The following is a 26,818-nucleotide window of genomic DNA, read 5'->3' as shown; positions in this document are numbered from 1 at the left end:
GAAGAAGAAGAAGAAGAAGAAGAAGAAGAAGAAGAAGAAGAAGAAGAGGAAGAAGAAAAGGAAGAAGAAGAAGGGGTTGGTGGTATGCACCTGTAATTCCAGTGCCAGAGAGATGGAAACAGGAAGAAGCCTGGGGTTCACTGGTAGCAAACCAATTTAACCTACTTGTTAAGTTCTAGATCAGTGGCAGACCCCACCTCTAAGAAAAGGCCTGCAGAGTTGTTTCTGTTTTAGCAAAGCACCTGCCACAAATACATGAGAACATGAATTTGCATCTGTAGCACTCACCTAAATGCAAGGCACTGGGGGTATAGAGAAAGACAGGTCCCCAGAACTCACTGACCAGCCAAACTAGTTCCAGATTCATCAACAGACCCTGTCTCAGGGCTGGAGAGACGGCTGAGCAGTTAAGAGCACTTGTTGCTCTTCCAGAACTTGGGTCTGATTCCCAGTACCCACCTGGTAGATCACAACCTGGCCGTTCCAGGCACCAGGCACTAAATAACATACACACAGGCAAGAGACCCATACATAGAAGATAACTTTTTAAAGTGGACAGTGTCCAGGGTACATGCAAGGTTCTCCTCAGGTACAGATACACACACAGACACAAGAACACACACACATACGCACACCACACACAAAGAGACACACACGGGCACGCATGCACGCACAGAACCCAAGGCACCGCAGGCTTACTTTCGGACTCTCATGGCTTCCTCATTGTCAGGGCGGAAGAAGTTGTAAGAGCTGTACTGCTTCACAGCCTCACGCCGATACTCTCCCACATTGAACACTGGACCGGAAAGACAAGGATCATCAGGAACAAGAGGCTTCCCAACCAAAGAGAAAACCAGCCAATAGATATCTGAACAAGGAATTTCATATGGAAACAGTGTGGAATTCCCAGGCCAGACTTGTCATTCCCAGGCCAGACCAAGGACAGCACCCACTGTGTTTGCTGTACCAGACACTGTCTTCTAGGAAGCAGACCCCAACCCAATGTCAACTAGAAACAAGCTGTTTTAGATAGCTAAAGTCTAGCAAAACAAGTAAGTTACAATGTAGGAATAATGCAAAATAAGTGACAATGTTGCTCAGTTGTTAAAAGTGACTGTCCAGCATGCACGAAACTCTGGGCTGGATCCCAGCACCAAAAAAAGTTGGGCAAGGTAGTGCATCCCTGTAATCCCAACACAGAATGTAGACAGAGGGATCAGAGGTTCAGTAGCTGTATAGTTCATTCAAGCTGTGAAACACTGTTTCAAAATCATAAATATAAATAAATAGGCTGGAGGGTTAGCTCAGCAGTTAGGAGCACTTGCTGCTCTTTCAGAGAACTAGGGTTGAATTCTCAGCACATCTGTAACTCCAGTTTCAAGGGATCTGACTCCCTCTTCTGGTCATCTGGGGCATGAGGCACACGTGCAGTACACATAATATATGCAGGCAAAATATTCATATATATAAAATAACAAAATAAATGTTAACGTAAATAAAGATGACTTTTGCCTATACATAAGTGGGTCTCTCTGACCAGCCAGCCTTGGCTACTTGTTGAGCTAGTGATTCTAAATTACTCCTACCATCTCTAAATTAGCTGTGTTCCTGCTGGCATCACCATGGTGATGAGGTCACATTTAATAATTACTACTTATCATATATAGATCTAGAGTCAAGCACCAGTATTTAGATCTAGAGTCAAGCACCAGTATTTAAAAAAAAAAAATCAAAAAAGTTTCTCAGCACAGTGAGGGATGCTAGTTCCTATCCTCAAGACACTGTCCATTTAGTGGGGAAGACAGGGCAGGGGTGTATAAAAATGTCACCAATACTATGCAGCATGCTAAGGATAGCCACTAAAGGAAGGCTATAGTTACATATGATGAGACTTTCAAGGAAAAAGTCCCATGGAGAATGAGGTCACCTCAGGGATACTGATAAAGGGGAGGTGAACTGAGAGAACTGGGAAGCAGGATCAGACTCCAGAACTCAGGACAGTAGCAGGGAGTGGCCCTGCCTGAGGGTTCCAGCTACTAGCCTTTAGACCTGGCTTACCTTTCGTTGGAACACCTATCCAGTTGAGGTAGCGAGTCAGCTTCTTGGAGATGTAAGTCTTACCCCGGGCTGGGAGTCCCACCATCACAATCACTGTTGGGGAGTTGGTCAGCTTCGGCCCACATGCTGGAAAGATCAAGAAAGGTGTCATCAATCAAGCAGAAAAATGTAATGGTATGAGTCCTACGCCCAAAGACATATTTTGAAGTAAAGAACCAAAATTGGGGATGGTAGCACACGTCAGTAATCCCAGTCCTTAGAAGACGGACATGGGAGGATTGAGTGTTCAAGGTGATCTTGTGTTACACAGTTGAGTTCCAAGCCAGCTTGGGCTACACAGAGAGTTACATCCAGGCCAGCCTGGGCAAAAATGGGCAACTATCTCAAAGCTACACAAAAGAATAGCTCTAAAGTTATGACATCATTCCACATCCCAAAGCCCCTGCTACCTGATGACCCAATGGGACTACCTCACCTCATCCCTACCTAGTGACCACACCCTTTAGCCTTGTATTTCAGTCTCACTTTTCAAATAGTGTTGGCAATGGCCGTTTAATGGTGGTTCCGAAGGCAAAGGTAAATCAGATAGGGAGGAACTGAGCTCCAGACAGGGACTCCAGTCCCTAGCAAAATGGTGGAGGAGCATCTCATGGGGCTACAAAGATGGGACCCTAATGCCAGGAAGGATAAAATTAACATCGGGGAGAGATGATTTCCCAATTCAGTATGTAAATTGAACAAATAAGTAGGAAATAGACATGGGTGAGACCCAGAAAACCAAGAGGGAAGACATTTTCTAAACTCCACTGAGACTTTCTTTAAAAAACAAAAAAAATTAAATAGAGCTTATCGAGTAAAAGTAGGTCAAGGACCCAGAATGCTAGGCCCCCTGGCTGGGCACCATGCCTCTGCCTCTCACGATCTTCCTGACAGCCCCTCTCCCTCCATTTGGCTGCCAGGATCTGATGGATGCCAGGTTTGGAGGGACGCCTGAGTCTGCCAAGGTAATAGCCAGTCAGAGGGTCCTAAGTAAGCTGGTCACTGAGTCCCAGGCAGGCTCCCAGAGATGCTCTTGCCTGTGATGAATGAGTGCCCCATATAGCCTCAGAATCACAATGAGACAAAGCACCAGGGACGTAGGTTTTTAGAAAGCAGCCAAAGGAATCCTGCTAGACAAACTAACGTTCCAACATTTCCTTGGCTGTCTCTTTGTCCCTGAGACTCTCGGGCGACTCCTGCATCCTGGCGACAAGTGAGCTCACAAGCCAAAGAGGCTGCCTGCCAACTCCAGCCCGGCTGGCCTTCTCCTGTCCCAGACAGGCTGCACAGCCTGCAGGAAAAGAGATGAGCATCATACCAGCAATCTAGACAGATGTCAGATTTAGATAGAGGTTCATGGGAATTCTAAGCATAAAGGGGATACCCAGCATGGATCCTTTGCTTTCAATCTGCAGGCTAGGGTCTGAGTAGAAACAAGTATGATAAGCAGAGGTATGTGTTCTCTTTGACAATGGGGTCCTGGGTGAGGAGTGTGAGGTTATCTAGACAAGAAAATTCAGATGCCAAAGACAGCCCTTAGGGACATTCCCCACGAATGCATTCCAGAGGCCCTAGAAAGAACAGGTTCATAGAGAACAGAAGCTCCTGTCCCTCTAGTCAATGGTCTCTTATTCCTCCTTTATGACCCCACTGAGCCATTGCTACTGAAAGTATACAGAGCTGCTAGGAGACAGGCACCCATATATGCTTTCGTGTACCGACTGCTTCTGTTGGAACTGTGTCAGGGACACAGAGGCAGAAGTTGACTGAGTTATCAGGTCAGGGATTATATCTATCTACTAATCATAGGAATAAATCCCTCTGGCAGTAGATGCTTTGGAAGGGAAAAAAACAATGCTGTAGACTCAGCGGAGTTCTGCTGAATTCTGAGCGCAAATAAACCTAGATCACGCCCTCAGTTGACAAAGCAAAAGCCATTCATTCTTTCCATGTGCTCAAAGCTGAGGAGCTCAGAGCAGCTGCCAAGCCAAGTGTAGCTTCCCCTCACCCAGACATCCCGACACGGTAAGATGAACAAATCCTTCCAGATAAATCTAGTATCCCTATCACAGACCCTTTTAAAACTCATGATCTAGATCAAGGGTCTCCCTGAGCTCATAACTGATTGCCATCTGCCCTCAGGTTCTCTTTTTCACTGACATTTTTACCACGGAGAAAGAGACACCAACCATGGCCCCTCACCCTGCATCTCACACCTCTTCCTGGATCCAATCTGTTATTTCTTCCTTCAACCAACTCAATATATTGAGTCTAACATAGAATTTTCGAAGACAAACAAACATAATGCCCGTTTTTCTTTTATATAAATATTTGTTTTTTTTTTAACCAGGTGTTCTTTGTTTTGTTTTGTTCTATTATTTAGCAGCAAATTTAGGTGTCAACTTAAGTGGGCATAAAGGAATACACAGATGTTCTGTTATGACGTGCGTGATGGTCAATCTCCACTTGTCAACTTGATTAGGTTTAGAATCACCATGGTAACACACCCGGGGTATCTATGAGAATGTTTCCAGATTGGGTTAGCTGAAGTGGGAAGACCCACACTAACTGTGGGTGGGACCATTCCACGAGTGTGGGTAAGCCTGAATAAATAGCAAAAGAGTTGAGTACCACCATTCAAACCTCTATTAATTTGCTACCTAACATCCCTGTTACTACTACTTTCCAACCATAACCGGCTAGATCCTCAAACTAGTCAAAATAAATGCTTCCTCCCAGAAGTTGATTTTGTCATAGCAATGAGAAAAATAACCAATAATAAGTAAATACTTTTTAAGATGATTTTTTTGTAGCTGCTGTTTAAGGCAACTCTGTCCCAGCCAGTTTGACTATCCCTTTGCTCTGTAAAGGATAGGACCTTTTACCTACTCTCTACTATACCCAAGCTATCCATCACACTGCCCAGGGCTGAGATGGCTCACAGCTCAGGTATATTAAATATACAAAAACATAACCTACTTGGAAACTGGGTGACAACACTCAGTGAAGTCGCTGGCTATAGATTTTCAGTGCAGGAAACAGGAGAGCCAGCTCGGTTAAGCTCATTTGCAAATACAGTAAAGGCTCCCTAAATTGTCTCTTAAACTGATGGGCGCTTCCAGTTTTGCAAGAAACATTTGTCACAATGTTGGTAAGGAAACTTGACACTCGATTTCTGTGCTTCACAGACAAGCATATTATCCAGCACAGTCCTTTTGCTTTTGTTTTGTTTTTTAATTTCAAGACAGGCTATGGAGACCAGGCTAGCATTGAACTCAGAGATTTACCTGCCTACCCCTGACCACTATGTGGCACCAGTTACTCCTGGCCTTTGGGATTTGTTTGTTGTTTATGATTATTTCTTTAGTTTTATCTGGACAATCTTCTCTACGCCCTCTAGTAAGCCAGAGGAGCTGGCTGTCAGCCTCTGATGAGGAGACCACATGTAAAATGGCAACAGGGCTGGAACTGCAGCAACTGGGGGCATTCTTGCCCAGTATTCACAGAGCTCTGGGTTCAATGTCCATCACCAAGTCATCCAGGCATGTAGGTGCATGCTTTGGGGAAAGAAGGCAGGAGGACCAGAAGTTCACTGTCATCTACACATCATAGTGAGTTTAAGTCAAATCAGCTCTGAAAAAAAAAGTTAAAAACAAACAAACAAAAAAGATTTAGGTGAATGAAAATCTACAAAAGAGGCTGGGTGTGGGAGCACACTCCTTCAATCCCATTTGAGTTGAGGCCAGGCCAGCCAAGGCCACAGGAGATCTTGTCTCGGAAAGAAGAAAGAAAAAAAGAAAGAAAGAAAGAAAGAAAGAAAGAAAGAAAGAAAGAAAGAAAGAAAGAAAGGAAGGAAAGAAAGTAACTCACTCTGTCCACAAGATTCCCAATGTCAATAGAAAAGAAGTAACCTACTTTCTCTATTTCAGTAAGAAACAAATTTAGTTTAGGAAAAATATCATTTAAAATCTGGATATGCTTTTAAAACCCCTGGTTGCAGATATCTGTACATGAAGGAATGTGTCTGAGGCTACACACCACACACCACACAACAATCCCAGGAGTGAGCAAGTTGGTCATCTTAATCTGTCAGCTTTAGGTACATCCGATTTAAACTCTGAGTGGTTCCGACAGCAATTCTTTGCAAGGCTCTCAACTCCGTGACCGACGTGCACGCTCATGAAATCTAATGATCAGGTTCTGCAAGCCTGGAGGAGGACGGGCTGTACTGTGATGCCTTTCAATATTACTACTGAGCCACTGAACTTGGGGTTCTTGCAAAAGCTGCCACGGTTCCCTCAGCCCCAAGCAAGGGAAGAATGTGTACATGCAACCATCCTGCTTTACAGATACAGTGCCCTTGTTTTGCTTGAGCAATTTCAGTTTGAAAAATAGAAAACGCTATAATCTGTCTCATTAAAAAGTCCAGAAGCGGCAGGCTGTCTAAATTTGGCCATGATCAACTTTCCCTGTCTTACTATTATTATTATTGACAAGGTCTCATTGTGTGTAGTCCAGGTTCATGATTCTTTTACCTCAGTTTCCCAGCTACAGTGTAATGAGATTATAGGTGTGTCACAGGCGTGGTTTTTCCTTGGAGTATTTTCATAAAGGTGGCCCTAGTGTGTAACCGTCTCTGACAGGAATTGGGAAAGAAGTCTTGCCAAGCCCTTACCCCTGACTGACTTGTGCAAAAGAGAAAATGAGACGCGTTTTGGGGACAGAGTGGGACGGAGTTCCACCAAATCCCTCAGGTTCAGCAGAGAAGACCTATTAGAGATCTCTCATACTGCACCACAGGGAGGCTGGGGTCAGGTCGGCAGGGAAACTAGTGACTAGCTGTCATGTCCTGTGATCACCATCCTGAGAAACGTGACAGCGGAGAAGCCTACCCTGCAGCCTGGTGCTACAGTGTCCCAGGGTAACAGGAAACCGCCTCCCAGTTTTGCCAGTGGATTCTCAAGCTACAGACGTGGTGTGAGCAACGTGTCCACTGGGCAGCTCACTCCTGTCTACCCCCATAGGCTCCTGGGCGTGCTGCCTGGAAGGGAAGAATTGCTTTCCAGCAATTCCATCCGCTCTTCCCAGAGGAACCTCTTCCTAGCTAGGGATGGAAGTGAATGAAATCTTCCCAAATCGTTCACAGACAGCAACAGGTGGGGCACTAAGAGAAACTGCTAGCAAATTCCGTGTTCCAGATAAACGAGGGCGTCTCTGAAACAACACTAGTCACCAACCCATAAACCATCCCTGCAACCAAGAACCTGCAGACTCGGGAATGATGGTGAAGGTGGGATGAAACAAAACTGCAGAGAGATCCGAGAGAGGGAGAAAAGAGACTGTGAACCCGAGGAAACCCAAAGAAAAGGGGCGTTGGTGTTGGTGGCCGCGCCCCTGCTGCGGTCGGCCCGAGCTGACTCCGGAGCAGCCAGGTCTCTCCAGCCTCTGGGAGGCGCTGGCCTCTGTGAGCTCAGGCCGGGCCGGGCACACGGAGGAGGTTTCCGGAGTCACAGCGCCCCTTCTGCCCAGCCTGGGAGACGCAGCCCGCCGCCACCCCCGCCTGGCCCCGCCGGCCGGCACGAGTGCGCTTCCCGCAGAGGGGAACCGGCACAAAGCCACTGCACACACAATGGCCGGGCTCTGCACGCGGCGCAGTCTACAACCTAACCCCCCATGTAGCTGCCTGCACTCACATCTGGGCAACGAGGGTCGGTGATCGACGGGCACCCAGATCTTCTGTACCCGGCTCTGGGTCAGTTCCAAAGGCATCTTCGTAGCTGTATTCGGCGACCTGCCACCCCGGGAGGAAAGACTCCGACTTGGGGAGAAGAGCAGCTGCAGATCCCCCCGGAACAAAGGACAGGAAGGGTGCGTCCGCCTGCACGCGGCTGGGCGCTCCCTTGCGCTGCTTTGGAAAATGTGCTTTGTGCGGAGTCTCGGAGGATCGCCTGAGCGGAGACACCAGACAGATGAGATCAGCGTGGAGTTGCCGCTGCTGCACTGCTGACTAGTCGGGTCTGTTCAGAAGCTCAGGGATGCTCCAGCGCAGTGACAGCCACGCTCCCAACACCCAGCACTGCCACTTGCTTCTCTCCTGTTCTCTCTGGATGCCACACGCACTGCCCGGCCTTTTAAGATCTGACCGGTAGCGCGGCGCGTCAGCCTCGGGGCGGGCCGCATTCTTTGCGTCCCAGCCCCCTTTCACGTGGAGAGAAGGATGGGCAAGGCCAAGAGACAGCCTGCTGCCGCCCCCTGCGGGCGGACGAGGGCAGCACGCTCTGTTCCTGAAACTCAGGCTGGCTGTTTCGTCCTCCTTTCCGCCCCAAGCCTATTCCCTAAGGGCGCCAGCCGGGCAAGGAATTCCCAAATAATTCCAGCCAATTTACTCATCTGCACTTGGAAGAGATCAGAGATCTGATAATATCCAATGTGGTCCGTTGACAATCCTCCACCCCTTCACACACACAGACACACACAGCTGGTGCTACGTGAAAAGCATCTTCCCAATTCAGCCTTTCAATCAGTGGAACCCCATCACCGTGCAACATAGTTACATGATTTCAGGGCTGGCACAGTCCACGTGAAGACTCGGGTCAGAGCTGCCTCCTGGTAACACCAGTGCATTATCGTCCACTATGTCCCCTGCCATTGCTGACACTGCCACCTCCGGGCACAGGCACACACTTTTCCTGAATCCCCTGGAGACATGCTTGGGCAGTGTTGCTACCCCTCACTCGGTGCTACGGCGCTAGGCGCTTGAAGAGGGCAATAAATAAATAAATAAGGTTCAACAGAAAAGGAACGCTGGGATGCGGGGAGCAGTTGGTATCATTTTCCCATTCAACATGGACCATATTCCATAGACCTTTCTGCAAGTAGTGATAAAAAGTAGAGCCCATTCCCGCCCCCATTATCGGACTATGAGCCCCAACGTAACTATCAAGGGGCAGCTAGATCCTAAATTCATGTCACTCGCCCGACCCTCACGCGCCTGCCCCTAGCACACCGGCTATATCTTGTTTGATGTAAATATGCCCTCGCTTCCTTTTCCGATTTTTGCACTTTGCATAGGCTGGAGATACATGTATAACAGGCAATTGGGGAACTGCCAGAGGTCATTTATTCAGCGATGATCTAGGGGTCTTTTAGTGGGGACCACTGCACGGGAGGCAGTAGAGACATGAAGCTTTAAATGTGATTTTAGCGAATGAAGCCTCCGCTCAGAAGCGCTGCCCTGCTCTGCCCTGCCTAGCGGCGAGCTGCACACGTCGCGCTGAAGCTGGGCTGTGATTGGAGGCGCTCGCGGAACCCCACACTGCAGTGGAAAAGTCTGCGCAGAGGCTGCCACACGTCGCGCACGTCCTGCATGCTCTGCTGGGAGGGCGCCGGCTCTCCGGCGGCGGGCGCAGCTGCTCTGCTCCCAACTCAGCCCGCCCCGCCTGGGGCCTCCGCCTTGCCTGCTCCGGCAGCCTGGGGAGCCTAGGAGACCTGGAGCTCACCTGGCTAGTAGCCCTTGGGAGCCACCCAGCTCCAATCGCCATTCCCACACCCCGCTCCCAACCCCAGGACAGCTTTGCTGACCTTCCAATTTCTGTGCCCCGGGCAGAAACCCGGTGCTTTGCATTTAAACTTGTTTTTCTGCAGTGAGAGCAAATGCCAGAGGTGACACCCTAGAAAGCCCAAGGGAGAGTCTCGCTCCTCCTGAAATTAGAGTGGACTGACAAGGAAATCATCTAGCAGTCGTGTCTCCAGAAGAGTTTCCCTCGCTGGTGTTTGCAAGCTGTCGTGGGGGTTTGGGGGGAGATGGAGTGTGAGAGTGCATCCCTGCCAGGAGATTCCCCACTCCTTTCCCTCTCCCCAGTAACCATAGTGCACCTGAATGCTTGTAAAGTTTCCACTACGTTTTCTGTTTGTTTTGCATTGTTTGAGACAGAGTTTTCCTATGTGGCCCAGGCCGGCCTCAAGCTTGCTGCTTTCTCAGCTGATATTACAGGCCTGTGCCATACTCCCAGGTGCCCGCTTGAGTTTGCACACACCTACAAGCCAGGCAAATGGCCAGATGTCATTCCTTCACCTCAAAGCTTAGGAACAGATTGCTGGGAGCCATTCAGGGGGAACGTGCTGGGAACGGCACTAGCAGAGACCAAGCTTTATTTCTCTTTTATCATATGTTTAAATCTCTTGATTTAAGGTCAGCCCTCAAGGCAGGAGGCAGCTAAGCATTCTGATGAGGCATTTTTCCTTCCCAGGAGCCAACAATGTAGTGGGTATCCAGAACGGACTAAGTTCTCCAGTCACTTCTGCTACCAGATAGGCAAAGGGAAGGAATAGGGCAAAGGGATAGTCATCTTAACCTGGCTTAGGGTTCCAGATATCTAGGTATGATATGGAGGCACACAGCAGAACTCACACTTGTTTGTTGGGTCTTTTGAAGTTGTCAGCTTGCAAGCACAGGTAAATGAAGTCCTCGTGGAAGGCAAAATTGCTTCAACATGATACTCCTTAGGAACATCCTTGCTACAACTACATCCAAAAATCGCCTCCTTAGCTTTAGCCATCCTTCCCGTTCCTCCCTTAGTTCTGTTAACATACCCTTATCTTTACCTCAAATGCGGCCCCCTAGGGCTTCACTAACTCCCTGGTCCCCACAGTGGATATTTTGAACTCAGCCCTTTAGAAGACACTGCCAAGAATGTGAACATTCTTTAAGTCGGGTGACTTATAGCCAGGTGACTCCAATCAGTAGGACTGATTGACAACTTCCTTTAGATTCTGAGTCACAATCTAAACCCTGCTAAAGCCAAAAGAAAGTACTGAACAATCTAGTCCACATTCCACAGCCCTCTACCCCTTGTCTACAGGAAGGAATGAAGGAAAGATTGGAGATTAGAAAGGTCAAGGAATCAAGTCAAAGACCAAGGAGGAAGGAAGGTAGTTAGGAAGAAAGTTTGTGTGGGGGTGATTTGTTTTGTTTTAGAAACAGGGTCTCATGTAACCCACATTTCATCAAGAGATCACAGGCATGAGCCCTCATGCCTGGTTTATGTGATGCTGAGGACTGAACCCACAGTTTCATGCATACTAGGCAAGCACTCTGTCAACTGAGGGAGATCCCCAGCCGTGTGTGTGTGTGTGTGTGTGTGTGTGTGTGTGTGTGTGTGTGTGTATGTATTAAGGTGATCACAAAGTTGACACAAGCAACAGATAGCTGTCCCCTCCCAGGTGATCGTATTATACACCCAGCCCTACCAAGAGGACTGAGTAGTAAGGGACTGTTAATGAAATTTCATCTAGGACAGTTAAGCTATCCCAGGTGAAATGTCCCACCAAATACACGCTAGAGTGCTCAATGCATGAATTCAGTGAGCAAAAAGGACGTGGAAGTGTCTTTTCTGCCATAACCTTTGTTCTCATTCTCTGGCCAGTGTCACCAAATCCTTCCCGGTGCTGCCAAGATGTGGTTATCAACAACAGCAGCACGTGACTCCATTGCCTTACTCTTACACCAGCTACTTAGACTTAAACGTTTAAATCACCCTGGTGGGCCAGGCAATGGTGGCATATGCCTTTAATCCCAGCACTTGGGAGGCAGAGGCAGGCAGATCTCTGAGTTCGAGAGTTCGAGGCTAGCCTGGTCTACAGAGTGAGTTCCAGGACAGCCAGGGCTACACACAGAGAAACCCTGTCTCGAAAAAAAAAAAATCACCCTGGTGCCTACACCTCCTCCCCAGGGAAAGAGGGACTGAGAAAACAAGCCGTGGCAGGTTGTGAGCAGTCTCACGTTGCTAATTAGACCCAAAGTGTCATTAGTTGCTCTCTTGAAAGATCCCACATATGAGAGAGTGAAGCAAGACATCAAATAATCGGCAAAAACAAACCTTTATGTCACGACCCATCATCCCAAGATGGCTTTTAGAAGTATTTGCGACTTCTATAAGATTGGAAATAGAGATTTGAGGGTAGCTGCCCAGATGACATAAGAGGTTCCCAAAACCAGCTCACAGATTGTATATTTTTTTCGAAATCTGGAAGTTGCCAGGCATGCAAGACCACTACTGTAGGCCAGAACTCAAAGAGGCAGGGACTTGGAGGATCAGAAAGCTTCTCTAGCAGCCCCTGGTGGCACAGGTCTTTAATCATAGCACTTGGGAGGTGGAGGCAAGTGGATTTCTGAGTTCAAGACCAGCCTGGTCCATATAGCCAGTTCTAGGAAAGCCAGGGCTATTGTGATGGTTTATATATGCTTGGAGTGGCACTGTTAGGAGGTGTGGCCTTGTTGGAGTAGGTGTGTCACTGTGGGTGTGGGACTTAAGGCCCTCATCCTAGCTTCCTGAGAGCCAGTATTCTGCTAGCAGCCTTCAGATGAAGACGAATGTGGCCTAGAGACTGTTTTGTGGTATTTTGGTGAAGAATGTGGCTACTTTTTGCTCTTGTCTGAAGAGTCTGCCTGAGGCTAAGGTGAAGAGACTCAGAGTAATTGCACTGACAAGGGAAGTCTCAGAAACGCCCATCATAGACTTTGTTCTCTGGTTAAATCTCCTGAAGAGCATTTTAAGCAAGCGTAGCAAGCTGAGAAAGGAAAAATATAAAATATATGTTTTAAATATTAAAGGACCAAATATAGATATAAGGGCTAAAGTTGCAGATGGGCATGAGCACCCTGTGGGTTCTGGAAATTGAGCCCAGGACAAGGTGCTCTTGAGCCAACACTCCAGGCTAAATGTTTTGGTTTTGTGAGATCATATCTCACTCCACAGCCCAAGCAAGCATGAAACTCTCAGTTCTCCCGCTTTGACTTCCCAACTGCTGGGTCACAGGTCTATACCTCCTCACGCCTCTCTCGGTGGGACTGTTATTCACTCACTTAGCTGATGTTTTTAAAGAAGGCCTCACAGAGTTGGAGTTGGCCTGGAACTTTCTATATTCTCTCAGGGTGACACTGAACTCTTTTAATTAAAAAAAAAACTTTTATGTGTACCACACATGTGTGAATCCTTTGGAACTGGAGTTACAGATGGCTATTATTCACTCATGGAGGTACGAGGAACTGAACCCAGGTCCTCAGAAAGAGCAGCCAGTGCTCTTAACCACTGAGCCATCTCTACAGTCCAGACACATAACTCCTGGCCCTACTGCCTCTAACTCCTAATCCTCTATGAGGATTATTGGCATGTGCCTTCGTCCCTAGCTCATGTGGTGCTGGGGACTGAACCCAAGACTTCATGCACAATAAATAAACACTACCAACCGAGCTACACCCCCAGGCCCTGTGTATCGGTTTACATTTTGAAATTAGCTCTCATTAGATACAACCCAGATTGACATTGAATTCAAGACCCTGCCTCAGCCTCCTGACCTTGCTGGGATTACAGGCGTGTCCTACCATGCCAGGCCAGCCTTGCTTTTTGTTTTTTGTTTTTTTAATGATATTCTGCTCAGGTCCATGAGCTGAAAGCTTTCTGTCTGTGTCTTATGTGCAGCACTACATAGCACTCTACTCTGAGGTTTTAAGATCCTCTGTCAGTCTCTTAACCCCATCAAGACACAGAGTAATTGTGTTAATAAAGGTTGGCTACGCACTCAAGAAGCAGGCAGATCTCTGAGTTCAAGACCAGCCTGGTCTACAAAGTGAGTTCTACATCAGCCAAGACCATATGGAGAAACCTTGTCTTTAAAAACAAACAAAAAAGTGCTATACTTTTTTGTTATACATGATTACATACACATACACACACAAACAAACACACGACTCAGAATAGTCATGCTTCTCCAAAATAATATTCTATAGTTCCCAATTAGTTTTCATTTTGATATTTTATTCTAAGATGCCAACATTAGAGGAAGCTGAGAGAAAAAAGTCATGGTACTTCATGCGTTATTTTGAAAGCTGTTGTCAGTTCATAGTTATTTCAAAACAGAGACATGGTTTTGATGCTCCATTTTGTTTTTTGACAGGGGACCTCTGTGTAGGCCCAGCTGGCCAGGATTCACTATGCAAACCAAGCTGTCCTGGAGCCCCGCCTACCTCTGCCTCCTGAGTGCTGGGACCAAAGGCACACACTGCCACGCCTCGATAATAGCTGAAAATTTTTAATGTTTATAAATGAGTGATAACTCAGTTTGTATAAATCCTAGGGAGAAAGTGCTTAGCTTGTGTAGGTTCTGAGCCAAGAGGTTGGACATGACAGAGTGGCAGTAAATGGCTCCATGGTGCCAGGGGTGGTGGCACACATCTATATGGTGGGCACATCAGAGCAAAACCAACAGCATCAGGAATTCAAGGTTATTCAGCCTGGGCTACATAGATCCTGCCTCAAACAAATAACACAGAAGTCATGGGATGGCAATTGCATGTGTTGACCTCAGCACTGCTTCTTGCAAATGACATGTATGTACATGTATGGATGTACAGTGCATGTACATGTATGGATGAAATTTGCATTGATGTTGGGGAAAACCAGATGCTGTGTAACAGTGTTCAACAATATTAAAACCTCCAGTCCTTCAGGGGAGCTCCTTAGGGAAACAAGCAACTAAAAAGGAGCTTCAAGAACTCCCTGAATTAGATTCCTAGAACAAACTCCATCCCGCCCCTTACCCAGAGTAAGCCGAGTCTAGCTACAAAGAAGACCCCCAGACAGTCAGGCTGAGCTGCAAAAAAAGAGAGGAGAAACTTGGCAAAAGACGACTGACTCCGGAACCAGACCAGCTGCCTGAAAGAAGCAGAAACCAGCCAAACTTCCTGCAAGAGATTTAGGCCAACTAAGGCACCTGGAAAGGACACTCTCTAGCCTGTTGAGCGGCCTGCAGGCTATGCAATGTGCTCCAGGTTCCCAACTTTGTGAGTTGTCACCCAAGCTGGAGTGGGCTTTGATGATGCAGCTGTCTTTGAGTTGTTTCTGTTCCTGTAAGTAACCCCTCTGCCATAGTCCTGTAAGTGACCTCAATAGAACTCATTGGTTCACCCAGGTAGACTTTGATAAGTAGTATTCGTACTTTGATTTGTCATGGGATCATTTCTTGTCTGGGGTGGGTAGATATATGTGTTGTGTCTCCACAGAAAAGGTTTTGACACTCAACACTGGGATAGAGCAGAGGCTGGGTATTCTTGCGGGGGTTGGGGGGCGATGATGGTTGAGTCTAAGTTTGAGGTAGATCTTTGGAGACAATCAGTGTCTCTATAGTCTTCACCTCTAAGAGCAAGCTTTTAAAAAGAAACAACTGCAGGAGATACATACTGGAACACGATGGCTCAGAAAGTGGGCGTGGCAATGGAGGTTGGGGGTGTGGCTTGGCACAGTGCTTACCTAGCATGCACAAAGCCCTTGGTTCAATCCCCAGCACCATATAAAGCAGATATTGTCTGCTTACCTGTAATCTCAGCACTGGGAGGTGAGGGATGGAGGATCAGGAATCCAAAGCCATCCTTACCCACACAGTAATTTTCAAACTAGCCTGGGATACAGGAGACCCTGCTGCAAAATAACAAGAATGATACATAGGCATGATCGTGAATGTCTGTGATCCCAGCACTCAGGAGGCTACAACAGAAGAATAATGAACTCAAGGCCAAGCTGAATTGCATAGCCAGACTCTGGGTTAAAAAAAAGAAAAAAAGAAAAAGATCCAGGCACACATCTGTAATTCCAGTACAGGATCAGGGGGTTGAAGACTGGTGGTTTGAATAAGAATAGCTGACATCAACTCATATGTTTGAATACTTAGTCATCAGAGAATGGCACTACTTGAGAAAGGTTGGGAGTTATGTCTTTGTTGGAGGAAGTGTGTCATTGTGTGTAGACTTTGAGATTCCAAACACCCAAGCCCAACTCAATGGCTGGCTCTCTCTTCCTGCTGCCTTCAGATCCAGATGTAGACCTCTCAGCTCCTTCTCCAGCACCATGTCTACCTGCATGCTGCCATGCTTCCCACCATGCTGATAATGGACTGAACCTCTCAAGTTAAGCCAGCCCCAAAGAAATGCTTTCCTTTACAAGAGTTGCCGTGGTCCTGATGTCTCTTCACAGTGATAGAAAACTAACCAAGACAATGACTACATAGTGAATTTGAGACCACGCTGTCTCAAAACAACAACAACAAAATTTGGCTACAACAAAAGCAATTTTAGGCAGATGGTGGCTTATGCTTGTAACTCCAGAATTTGAGAGGCAGGAGGATCTTGTAAGTTTCTAGACAGCCTAAGCTACAATGGGACTTTGCCTGCCAAAAGAAGAGTTTGAAAAGGAAAGGGAGGAGAGGAGGAAGGGAATTACAATGAGGAGGAGGAAGGGGAAGCAACTCCAAGGACCCTCTAAATCTTGTAGGCTGAGAGAGCTTACTGTTATGATCCAGCCGTAGCCCATCGCCAAAGCTTGCCCAGCAGGAATGGAAGGGCAGAGAAGAAACAATGGTACTAGGCTGGTAAGGTGGCTCAGCCAGCAGGTAAAAGAAATGGCCCTGAATCTGTGCAGGAAGAAGAGAGTCAACTCTGGAAAGTTGCCTTCCAGCCTCCACACACATGTGTGCACTCGAACACACACACACACACACACACACACACACACACACACTCTCCTCATGCATGAGTGCACAGACTCACTGATGGGGTAGTCAACATCTTCCTATCCTAGACTGAACCCAGGCCTGGGGGACTGAAAACAGCCCATCTTCTGCTGAGTATGGAAAAGTGCGCCCCAGTGCTCCTCACAGGGATCAGAGTTGAGAAAGTAGGGGAGGGCGCTGTGTCGCAAGGCCTGCCTGCCAGTGCCTGTGGTGCAAACACAAGCTCTGGAGCAACTCCCAGCTGACAAACAGGGCTGGCATCCTTCCCCTTCTCTTCCCCCTTACGATTCTTACTTCTCTCAGTGGAAAACAGCCTAAAAATAGAGCTGGATCATGAAAAAAAAAATAATGAATGCAGGTTTTGGAAGGCAATGCTAACTAGACGTTAGAAAACCTACTCCAGCTGGGCTGTGTTAATACATAGTATTCAGATTAGAGAATGGGACGGTCTGGACTAGCCAGAGATAAGAGCAAGCCTGTTTGATTCTGCACAATGGCTTTTAAAGAGAGTGGAAAGAAATCAATGTATCTCCAGAGAAGAGCTATCCGGTTGTTTCCTGTGAAGAGCAGATAAAAAACTAGATGTAAAATACAGAACATCTGGCTCAGTTGGTAAGGTGCTTGCCCAGCTAAGCTTTAGCTGCACAGCAAGCTTGGTCATTCACACCTATAATCCTATCACTCAGAAGGATCTCCATGAGTTTGGGGTCAGCCTGGGCTACAGAGTGACATGGTATCTCAGCACATCACTTCCCCCAAACAATAAGACCATAGCTAAGATAGCAGCAGCTACTTACAAAGATGCAAGGACTTCTCCTCTGCATGTGGAGGTCAGAGAGCAACGTTAGGAAGTACACTCTCTCCTTCCTCCCTAGATTCCAGGGGTTGATCTGAGGCCATCAATCTTGTGAGATAAGTGCTTTTAAACCTGTTGACCCGTATCACCAGCCCCAGGGAGCTGTGCCCACTGTGCTGTGCCTGTGACCAGACATTAGGTGCCAGCTGGAAGGGTTAAAGAGAGGTTCGCTTTGGAGATGAGAAGCAGAGGGCTAGAAAGATGTCAAGCATCATCTATCCTATGACCATCCCCATGGCATCCAGATCCCAATTACAACATCTGGAAATCAAAGCAGCTGGCCTCCAAAAAGCCTTGCAAATGAGGGAATCTATGATGTCTTGGGTGGCCTACACCCTCTTCCCATTGCAACTGCTCACCAGTCCTAGGACCCTGACAGATGAATCTCTGCTCTCAAGGATTCTTTTCTGTCTTTTAGTCTCTGAGCGCAATTCAGAGGGAGTGTGAGTGTGAAGCTGCTGACTGAGCACGTCACTCTGCATCCTTGTGACAAAACACCTAACAGAGGGAGAAGGGCTGATTTTGGCTCATAGTTGCACCCATTTTCGGCTGTGATTGGCTAGATCTATTGCTTCAGCCCTAATCTGACACAGAGCATCAGGAGTGTGAGGATGTAGTGGAGCAAGACAGACAAAAGGAGCCAAAGAGACAGACAGAGTCATAGAGAGATCAGAGAGACAGCGGAGACTGGGGACAAAATACACCTTCCAGGACATTCCCTATTGATCTCCTTCCTCTGAGCAGAGTCCACCTCCTGATTTCTAGCACATCCCATTAATGGATTATGAATCTATTAGTGGAGTGTTTCATTGATAAGGTCAGAGCCCTCAGGATCTTAGTCTTAGTCTAAGTCTGTAGTGGGAAACTGTAGATTTAGACACAACAGTAACACTATTGACTATCTTTGCAGTCAAGGGAATAGAAGTCACCGGTAAGACCTTCCTTTGACAAGGCCCTGGAAAAGCAATGACTTAGAAGCCATCCTTGCTGGTAGGGATTCACAGAGTACACTCCACACTTTTAATTGTTTAGTTGTTTGAGACAAGATCTCGTGTAGCCTAGGTTGGCCTTGAACTCCAGATGGTCTTGCCTCCACCTTCTGAGTGCTGGGATCACAGATGAGCTATTTTCCTGCAATAAAATACTCCGACCAAAGCAATCAAGTGAGTAGAGATTATTCTAGCTTACTGTCCATTCATATTTAAAGCACCATTACATAACCCTTTATATGAATAGGAAGGAGTCAGAAACAGCGAGTATACATTGAAAGATCAAAAAATAAGATGTGATATATGGAGATAGTAGCATATTACTGAGCCAACAAAAGGATGGAGCTTAGATAAGTCTCCAGAATATTATGCTAAGCAATGTAAGGCAACCACGAGTGTGATTGATTCCACTTATCTGAGACAATTAAGCAGCTTGATTCCATGCGGCAAAAAAAAGTGCGTAGAAAGATGGATGCCGAGGTCTGAGAGAAGGCAGAAAAATTGACGGGAGAGTTTCAGTTTTGCAAGACAAGAACATTCTAGAGCTCTGTTGCACAATGAAGCAAATACACTTAAGCCCACTGACCTGCACAGTTGCAAATATGAAAGGGGACAATTCTATATTGTTTCCACCACAATATGAAACTTCTAAAATTGCTTCTTAAAATGTATACCAACACTCTTTTAAAACACCAAGGGTGTGAGGCACAGAAAAGAGGGAAAGACTGTTCTACGAGAAGACATGGCTCTTCTCAGAAACCTGTGATCCTGGCACATCTGCTGAAATGTGTTTTCTTTAATAAATATTGAACAATTGAGGGAAACTGGAAACTTCAGCTACCTGTGAGGTAAGCGTTCTGGATCAAACTCATTTCCGGGCTTTCATCTGTGATCTGTTTTGCTTGGTTTAGCTTTTGGTCTTGGTTTTTGGTTTTGGTTTTAGTTTTCTGAGACTGGATCTTATCATGTAGCCTTGGCTGGCCTGGAACTCAGTATGTATACCAGGCTGGCATTGAACTCTCAGCAATCTTCCTCTGCCTTCAAACTCCAAAGTGATGGGATTTAAGATGTGACCTTCCATGCTCAACCAGAGCAGAGAGTTAGGTAGGTGGATGGACAGATGGATAGGCAGAAAGACAGACAACATTAGAAAGTAAGAGTAGCAGGCTAACACTGGTAGAATCTGGGTAAAAGCTATTGGGAATGCTTTGCCCTATTTTTGCAACATTCTAGTAAAGTTATTACAAAACGGAAAGTTAAAACTTGAAAATGCTAAAGTTCATGCACAAAATGTCAACAATCCCGCACATCCCCTCAGAAGGCTCTTCCTCCATTTTGAATACTATTAATCTGATCAGAATTCCTATGGCTCATAAATGATTGAGAAACAGAGACACCACCAATTCATACAACTTTGAAGCCCATAATCTCAGGCATGTGTCTGTAATATCGGTACTCAGTAGGCTGGGACAGGAAGATTGCTATGAGTTTGTGCTAGTTAGTTTTAACTGTCAAATTGATATAAACTAGAATCATCTGGAACAAAAGTCTTAAGAATTATCTAGATCAGGTACATCCACGGGGGCAGATGCAACCCCTTGTGGGCGGCACCAATCCCCTATACAAAGGGACCTGAACAATGTTAAGACAGGAGCAATCTAACAGAGAGCAAGTAAGGATCCATTCATTTATTCTCCCTCTGCTCTTGACTGTGGATATGATGCTTTAATTCTTACCTTAACTTTTCCACAGTAGTTAGCTGTAATCTAGAGCTATAAACCAAATAAATCTTCTTTATTTAAGTTGCTTTAGTCCAGGTATTTTATTATAACAATAGAAGAAGTTTAAACTCTGAAAGTAGAACAGAGTTTAAGTTCAGCCTGGGCTAAATAGTTAAGTTCCAAGCTATCCATGTTTACATCTAAACCAAACAAGTATTTCAGTTGGTAGAGTGCTTGAATGTATATACAAAGCCCCAGTTCCATTTTCAGCACTACAAAGTGTTTTTCCAGCACTCAGAAGCTAAGGCCAAAGAATTAGGAGGTCAAGGCAGTCTGGCCTATATGAGACCCTGTTTCAAAAACAAACATACAAACAAACAAAAACAAAAAACACAGAGCAAATCAACTGAGTCTATACCTCACTGGCTGGAATACACAAGACCTTGGGATTCAATTCTTACCGCTAAAACCAAAATGTGACAGATAGCGATTAATACATTTAATTGGACTGGCAGTTCCCAGCAACAATTAAAAAAGACCTTTGATAAGTGAAAGCAGTGATGTTCACTTTCACCATAGTGGCTGGGTACTTGGCCCATCTCACCAGTCACTGAATATTATACTGCACCATATGAGCTGGGTAGCATAAATCACAGTGCTTCAGGCAGTCAGAGGAAGCAGAAAGAGACCAAAAGGCACTGGCTTCTTCATTTGAAGATGATGCTCCCCAAATCTATGTGACACTTGAACATTCATCTCCCTAGCCAGACTGAGTGACAACCCACATCTATCTGCAAACAAAGGGACAAAGATTGCCTCTTAGCTGGCCCACTGTCCAGCACTCTTCTACTACAGAAGAGGAGGAAAACAGATGCTGGGTGAATTCTAGCAGTCTCTCACACCATCATTTTCCTATAAGGGCATAGTCAACAAACAACAAAAATAAAAAAAGTCTTTTAAGGCCCACTCCGTGAGATGGAACTCATATGTGAGGCCACTATAGTGGTCAAGAACCTGAGACTAGATAGGTCACCGGCTTAGGGGAGGAACCTATGCAGTTACTCTGCTTACAGCACCAAAGACTCCTAATGACAAACTGCTATACCCATAGATCACTGCCTCACACAGGCCTACTCAGAGAACCCTCCTCTTGTAGTACATGGAAACTAACACAGAGACCCACAACTGTAAAATGTGACGAGCATGGAAGATTTTGGAACACTCGGCCCTAAATGAGATATCTTCGTGTGTGTGTGTGTGTGTGTGTGTGTGTGTGTGTATCACATATCCCCTATGTACAAGGGGGGGTTGAAACATGACAAGACCCAGAGGCGATGGATGACCCCATTCCAAAGAAGCAATGTCTTCCAGGCACAACAGGATTGGTGCACATATGAACTCACAGAAATTATGGTATCTTGCACAGGGTCTGCACAGGCTCAAGACTGACAGGGTCCCAGCACTGAGAGGGGAAAGTAGACCTGGGTTCCAGGAATGCAACTGATAACCAAGAATGCAATTGATACCCACTAGCAAAGGAAAACTCGGTTTCCTCTGATGGAGTCTCTCTGGGTATATGAGCCATGGCAAGAGTAGTTGGCCAACACAAAATAATCTCAGTGGTGGTAGGCAGTGGTGGCACCTGCCTCTAGTCCCAGGACTCTAGAGGCAGAGGTAGATGGATCTTTGAGTTCAAGACTAGCCTGGTCTACAGATCAAGTTTCAGGACAGCCTGCAATACAACAGAGAAACCTTGTCTCAAAAAACATCAACGATAAACAGAACACAGTCTCAAAAACATCAGCAACCACAAACAGAACACAGTGGTGCTGTATGTTTGTAGACAGTTTCCCTCATTTCAGTTTATTTGGGCATTTTTAATTTTTATCTTATTGATGTGTTGTTGATTTGTGTGTGTGTGTGTGTGTGTGTGTGTGTGTGTGTGTGTGTGTGTTTTCGTATAAAAGAAACAGAGAAGGAAAGAAAGGCAGGCTGATACCATGTGTTGCATGCTTGAAATCCCAACATTTTGTAAACCCAGCATTCTGGAGGTTGAGGCAGGATAATTGCCAAGGGTTCAAGGCCACCTTGGTCTATGTAATGAGTTCAGCCTGGACTACAGAATGAGACTCCGTTTCAGAAACAAACAAACAAAACAGAACAAAACCCAAAGAAGACAGATAAAGCTGGGAGATGGCTCAGTTGGTAGAGTGTTTGTCTTGCATGGCTGAAGCCTTGGCTTCGCTCTCTAGCACAGCCTAAACTGAGTGTCTGGGATACACCTGTGATCCCAGCGCTAGAGAGGCAGAATCAGGAAGATCAGAAGTTCAGTGTTATTCTCAGCTACATAGTGAGCTTGAAGCCAGATTCTACTACATAGCAGATTCCGGGGCCAGTCTGGGCTACCATGTTGAGACTCAGGGATGAATAAATTAATTAACAATTAGAGAAGAGAAGGAAGGTGATGCTGATATAGTATAAGAAGTGAGAGTGATCCCTGGGAGTTACCTTTTTCTTAAGAATGTATGGTATGTATGCATATATGCATGCATGCATGTATGTACATATGTATATATGCATGCATGTATGTATGTATGTATATAATATATGTATGTATGCATGCATGTATGTATGTATTGTCGAAGTTGGGAAGGAATATTGCAGTCCATACTGTAGAGGTCAGAGGGCAACTCTCTAGAATCATTGTCTCCTTCACCAGGTAGATTCCAGGGACTGAACTCAGGTAGTCAGGCCTGAGGGCAATGCATTTGCTAAGTCATTCATCCACCTTGTTGGCTTAGGGCTTACAATGGTCTCACACTATGTAAAGCTAGCCTTGAACTTCTGCTTCTCCATCTACCACCAAAGTTCTGAGATACCAAATGGGTCACCGCCATGCCGGTTCTTGGCTGAGCTCTGAAACCCACTATAGGTCCAGCGATGACAGACAGAAGATAGGAAAGTCCACAGAGAGCATGGAGGTCACCATCTCACCCCCGTGACTGCTTCCACATCCATATTTCATGCTTCCTAGCTCTCCGAGTTTTGTTTTGTACACATGTGAAGGATTCTTGTTTGTTGTTTACTTTGGAATAAAATATAAAAGATATATTCAAAAGTACATTTATTGAATTGATAGTTGTTTGTTTTCAGGACTCTGTAGCCCCTGGCTAGTCTGGAGCTCATTACGTATCACTCTGTGTCGCAGGCTGGACTCAGCCTCCCGATGATTAGAATTACAAATGTGGGAACAAGGGAGATGGAACAGTGACTAACAGCATTTGCTGAGTAAGCATGAGGGTGTGCGTTCAGATCTCAGCATCCACATGAAAAGCAAGATGGAGCCAAAGGGATGCTAGGGAGGTGGAGACAGGAAGATCACTGGGTCTTACCACCTGCCAGACTATCTCCAGGTTCAGGGAGAGACCCTGTCTCAAGGGAATAAGGAAGACTGATTGAGCTCCCAAAGGCATACACCTGCGCACTACAATACACACCTATACCACATGTATCTACAAATCACACACAAACACACACACACACAAATGACAAGTGCGATCATTTTAAATATTTTGGCTTGCATTTGTTGATGGTGGTTTGTTTTGTTTTTGTTTTTGTTTTCCCAATGTTGGAGTTCAAATCCAAGGCTTTGCCACTGAGCCACATCTCTGCTTTCCAATTTTGGTCAAAGCATGCTCTTAGAAAACGCCATGAGTCCCACTCTGATTAAATTATCCACAACTGGTAAAACATCTTAGGGAGAAGCCCACACTTAGAAAAACAGACATGCTGAGCTGCCTGCAGGAGCAGCCTACCTGCCTGGATGCCTTGGGAGCAGATTACTGAGAGAACCAGCAGTGATTCTCATAATCCTTACCCAAACACTGGCAGACTCAAAGGAAGTAGGAGAAGAATGGAATGGCCTTGTAGGCTGCTGATATCAATGTGTCTACAGATCAAAGGGAAGCCACAGCCTACACTCCTGTTGTCTGAGTTCTCACAAGAGATCTGCTAGGAAGCAAGACTTTGGCCTCCTGGCTGTTTAATCACATTTGTGTTGTCTATGGTATTGTTCTCCTCTCAGTAAGTTGAGATCTAGCCAGGCATGATGGTACTCTGTTAGCCCAACAACCTATGGGCTGAGGCAGGAAGATCAAGTGTGCTGAAGGCCAGCCTGGGCTCTGTAACAAGACCCTGTTTCAAATATCCAAACAAGATGAACAGGGGGCTATACATTAGTTTGTGAAGTGCCTGCCTAGCACGCACAAAGCCCCAAGTTCAATTCACACCATATACATTAGTTAGTTAGAGTGGTCCAGACCTGTAATCCCTGTCCTACACAGGGAGGTGGATGCAGGATGAGCAAAACTTCAAAGTCATCCTTAGCTACACCAAAAGCTCCAGGCCACCCTAGGCCACTAGAGACCCTGTCTGAAAAAGAGAAAGGGCTTTTTGTGTGGTTTGTTTTAAGAACTAAAACTGAGTTGACTTTCTGTGAGACGACTAGACACAGTCTTAGGGTACTAAGTTTCTTGGGGTTTTCCAGAGAAATTCCCCACTGCTGGACCCACTGGAAAAGTCCCCAGGAGGCAGAGTAGGTATGGCTGGGAAGGACTCAGTCTCCTAAGCAAGGTGTTTTCTGAGTGTGCCTGATATATGTATGTGTGTGCGTGCAGGGTCTCTGTGACTCCACACTTGGAACCTGAGCCCACAGAGGGGTCCGTGAGAATCCACGATGCACTGGGTGCATCTGCTATGAAGCAAGAAGGGTCTCTGCAGAGTTGGGAAAAGCACAGCACTAGCTCCACTCTCTGTCCTCATACCCTGACCCCAGCCAGACTCCTGACCTGACGGAAAACTTCACCCCGACCTGGGCATGATCCAGCTGAGTCAGACTGACATCTCTCCCCCAAACCACTTTTGGCCTGCTGCCGCAGAAACAGAGAGGAGGAACAGGCCCGGATAGACTACATCTTGCATCACACAACAAAGGCTGAGCTCCAGACTGGCATTTGCTGTTCTCCCCTACCCGTTGTGCTTCCAAGTAGAACACAGAGCCATGGCACAGAATCCCAGCCTGTGAGAATCTGGGGAGGTGAGGTCTAGCCTTTAGGAGACTCCTCAGGCAGCCAGCTGTACCATCCTAATCCACTCTGCTCCTGGACCAGCATCAGATACAAAGCATCAAAGTATCTTGTTTCTGACCATTGGTAGTCCTTTCTTTCTTCACCACGATGCTCTGCCCTGTCCTACCTGCAGATGTTGGGAGCCTTCTGTCTTTCTGTTTACAGGCCTCAGCCTCTACCTATTGGGAGAGGTGAATGTATGTTGGGAGTAGGAGAATACACAGATGAGGGGGAAGGAGTGAAGACAACTTGGTTGGTTTGCTCATTTGCTTAAGACAGGATGTCTCTGTTAAACCCTGGCTGACCTGGAATGAACTATATAGACCAGGCTAGGCTAGAATTTGTGGCAATCCCCCTGCCTCTGTTGCCCAAGTACTGGTATTATAGGTGCACCAGCATACTTAGCTAGGATGCGAACACTCATCATTCAGTTTTCTGTGGTTCTTGTATTGTTATAGGAGGATATACAGGCATAACATCATGGTTGTAACTATCTTTAAGCACACAGCCCAGGGGTGTTGGGTATATTCACATTTTTTCTGCAACAACCACCTCTACCACCCATCTCTGGAACTTTTCCTATTCCCCAGTTGAAACTGTGTCCCTTAAACTCTAAAATTCCCACCCCTACCCTCACCCTGATCCCTTCCAGACCTCCTGTGATGGGTAGGCTCATTATCAATTTGACTGGCTTTGAAATCACCATGAAGACACCATGATTATGTTTCCCCAAAAGTTTAACAGGGGAGGGAGACCATCCTGAGTGTGAGTGGCTCCCTCTCCATGGGCTAGTGTCCTGAAGTAGCAAAGCTAGTCAATAACCATCTCTCTCTTTGCTTTCTGACCACAGATGAGATGTGACCGGCTCACAAGCCTTCAGCCATGGCTCACAAGCCTTCAGCCATGGCCTTCAGTCTTCCAACGTGAGCAAGAATAAACCTTTTCTTGCATATATTGTTTTTGCCTTTGCTCACAGCAATGAGAGAAGCAACTGGTAAAACCTACATATTCAAGTCTGGCCTTCTGCATCCTGCCTCCTTCCCAAGAGCCGGGATCAAAGACAAACATACCATTCACCAGCATGCCAATGCAGTCATTTTTAAAAGCTGAGCAATTGGAATGGTTTAAACATCAAGAGGCTGACCCCCACCCCCACCCCACATGCACACACACAGTTCTAAGAATGGAACCCAGGGCCTTCAGAGTGCTGCTCAGTGCTTCCCAGAATTCCTAGCAGTTGAATTAAATACCCTGTTCTCTTGAGAGAGATAGTCACATGCCTGGTTCACTCCAGTCACTTAGCAGTCATCCCGGGACTTATAAAACTAGAACAAACACTGGCTTTGAGCACTCTGCCCTTGAAGCCAGCACCTTTGATTGGCCCTGAGCTTTAGTTCTGGTAGCCTGCAGAGTATGTGTGTGTGTGTGTGTGTGTGTGTGTGTGTGTGTGTGTGTGTGTGTGTGTGT

The 26,818-nt window shown here is 46.3% G+C and overlaps 1 protein-coding gene across 4 annotated transcripts in view; it reads right to left on the bottom strand.

Moving 5' to 3' along the window:
* Positions 1-26,818, bottom strand: part of Pfkfb3 (6-phosphofructo-2-kinase/fructose-2,6-biphosphatase 3) — an 81,632-nt gene that overhangs the window by 20,757 nt on the left and 34,057 nt on the right. For 2 of the 4 annotated variants that reach the window (XM_028769819.1, XM_028769820.1), the window contains exons 1-3: positions 7,791-8,186; positions 2,059-2,184; positions 700-796 (exon numbers count right to left, since the gene is read on the bottom strand). In XM_028769819.1, the coding sequence (XP_028625652.1) occupies positions 700-796; positions 2,059-2,184; positions 7,791-7,866 (299 nt within the window). In that variant the 5' untranslated portion in view covers positions 7,867-8,186. Of the gene's footprint in view, positions 1-699; positions 797-2,058; positions 2,185-7,790; positions 8,264-26,818 lie in introns of those variants that run through there. The other 2 variants (XM_028769817.1, XM_028769818.1) reach the window with 2 other exon arrangements.

The sequence above is a fragment of the Grammomys surdaster genome, unplaced genomic scaffold (assembly GCF_004785775.1).
Source record: "Grammomys surdaster isolate TR1022 unplaced genomic scaffold, NIH_TR_1.0 194, whole genome shotgun sequence".
NCBI classification, from domain to species: domain Eukaryota; kingdom Metazoa; phylum Chordata; class Mammalia; order Rodentia; family Muridae; genus Grammomys; species Grammomys surdaster.
This window is presented reverse-complemented; position numbering and strand designations above follow the sequence as displayed.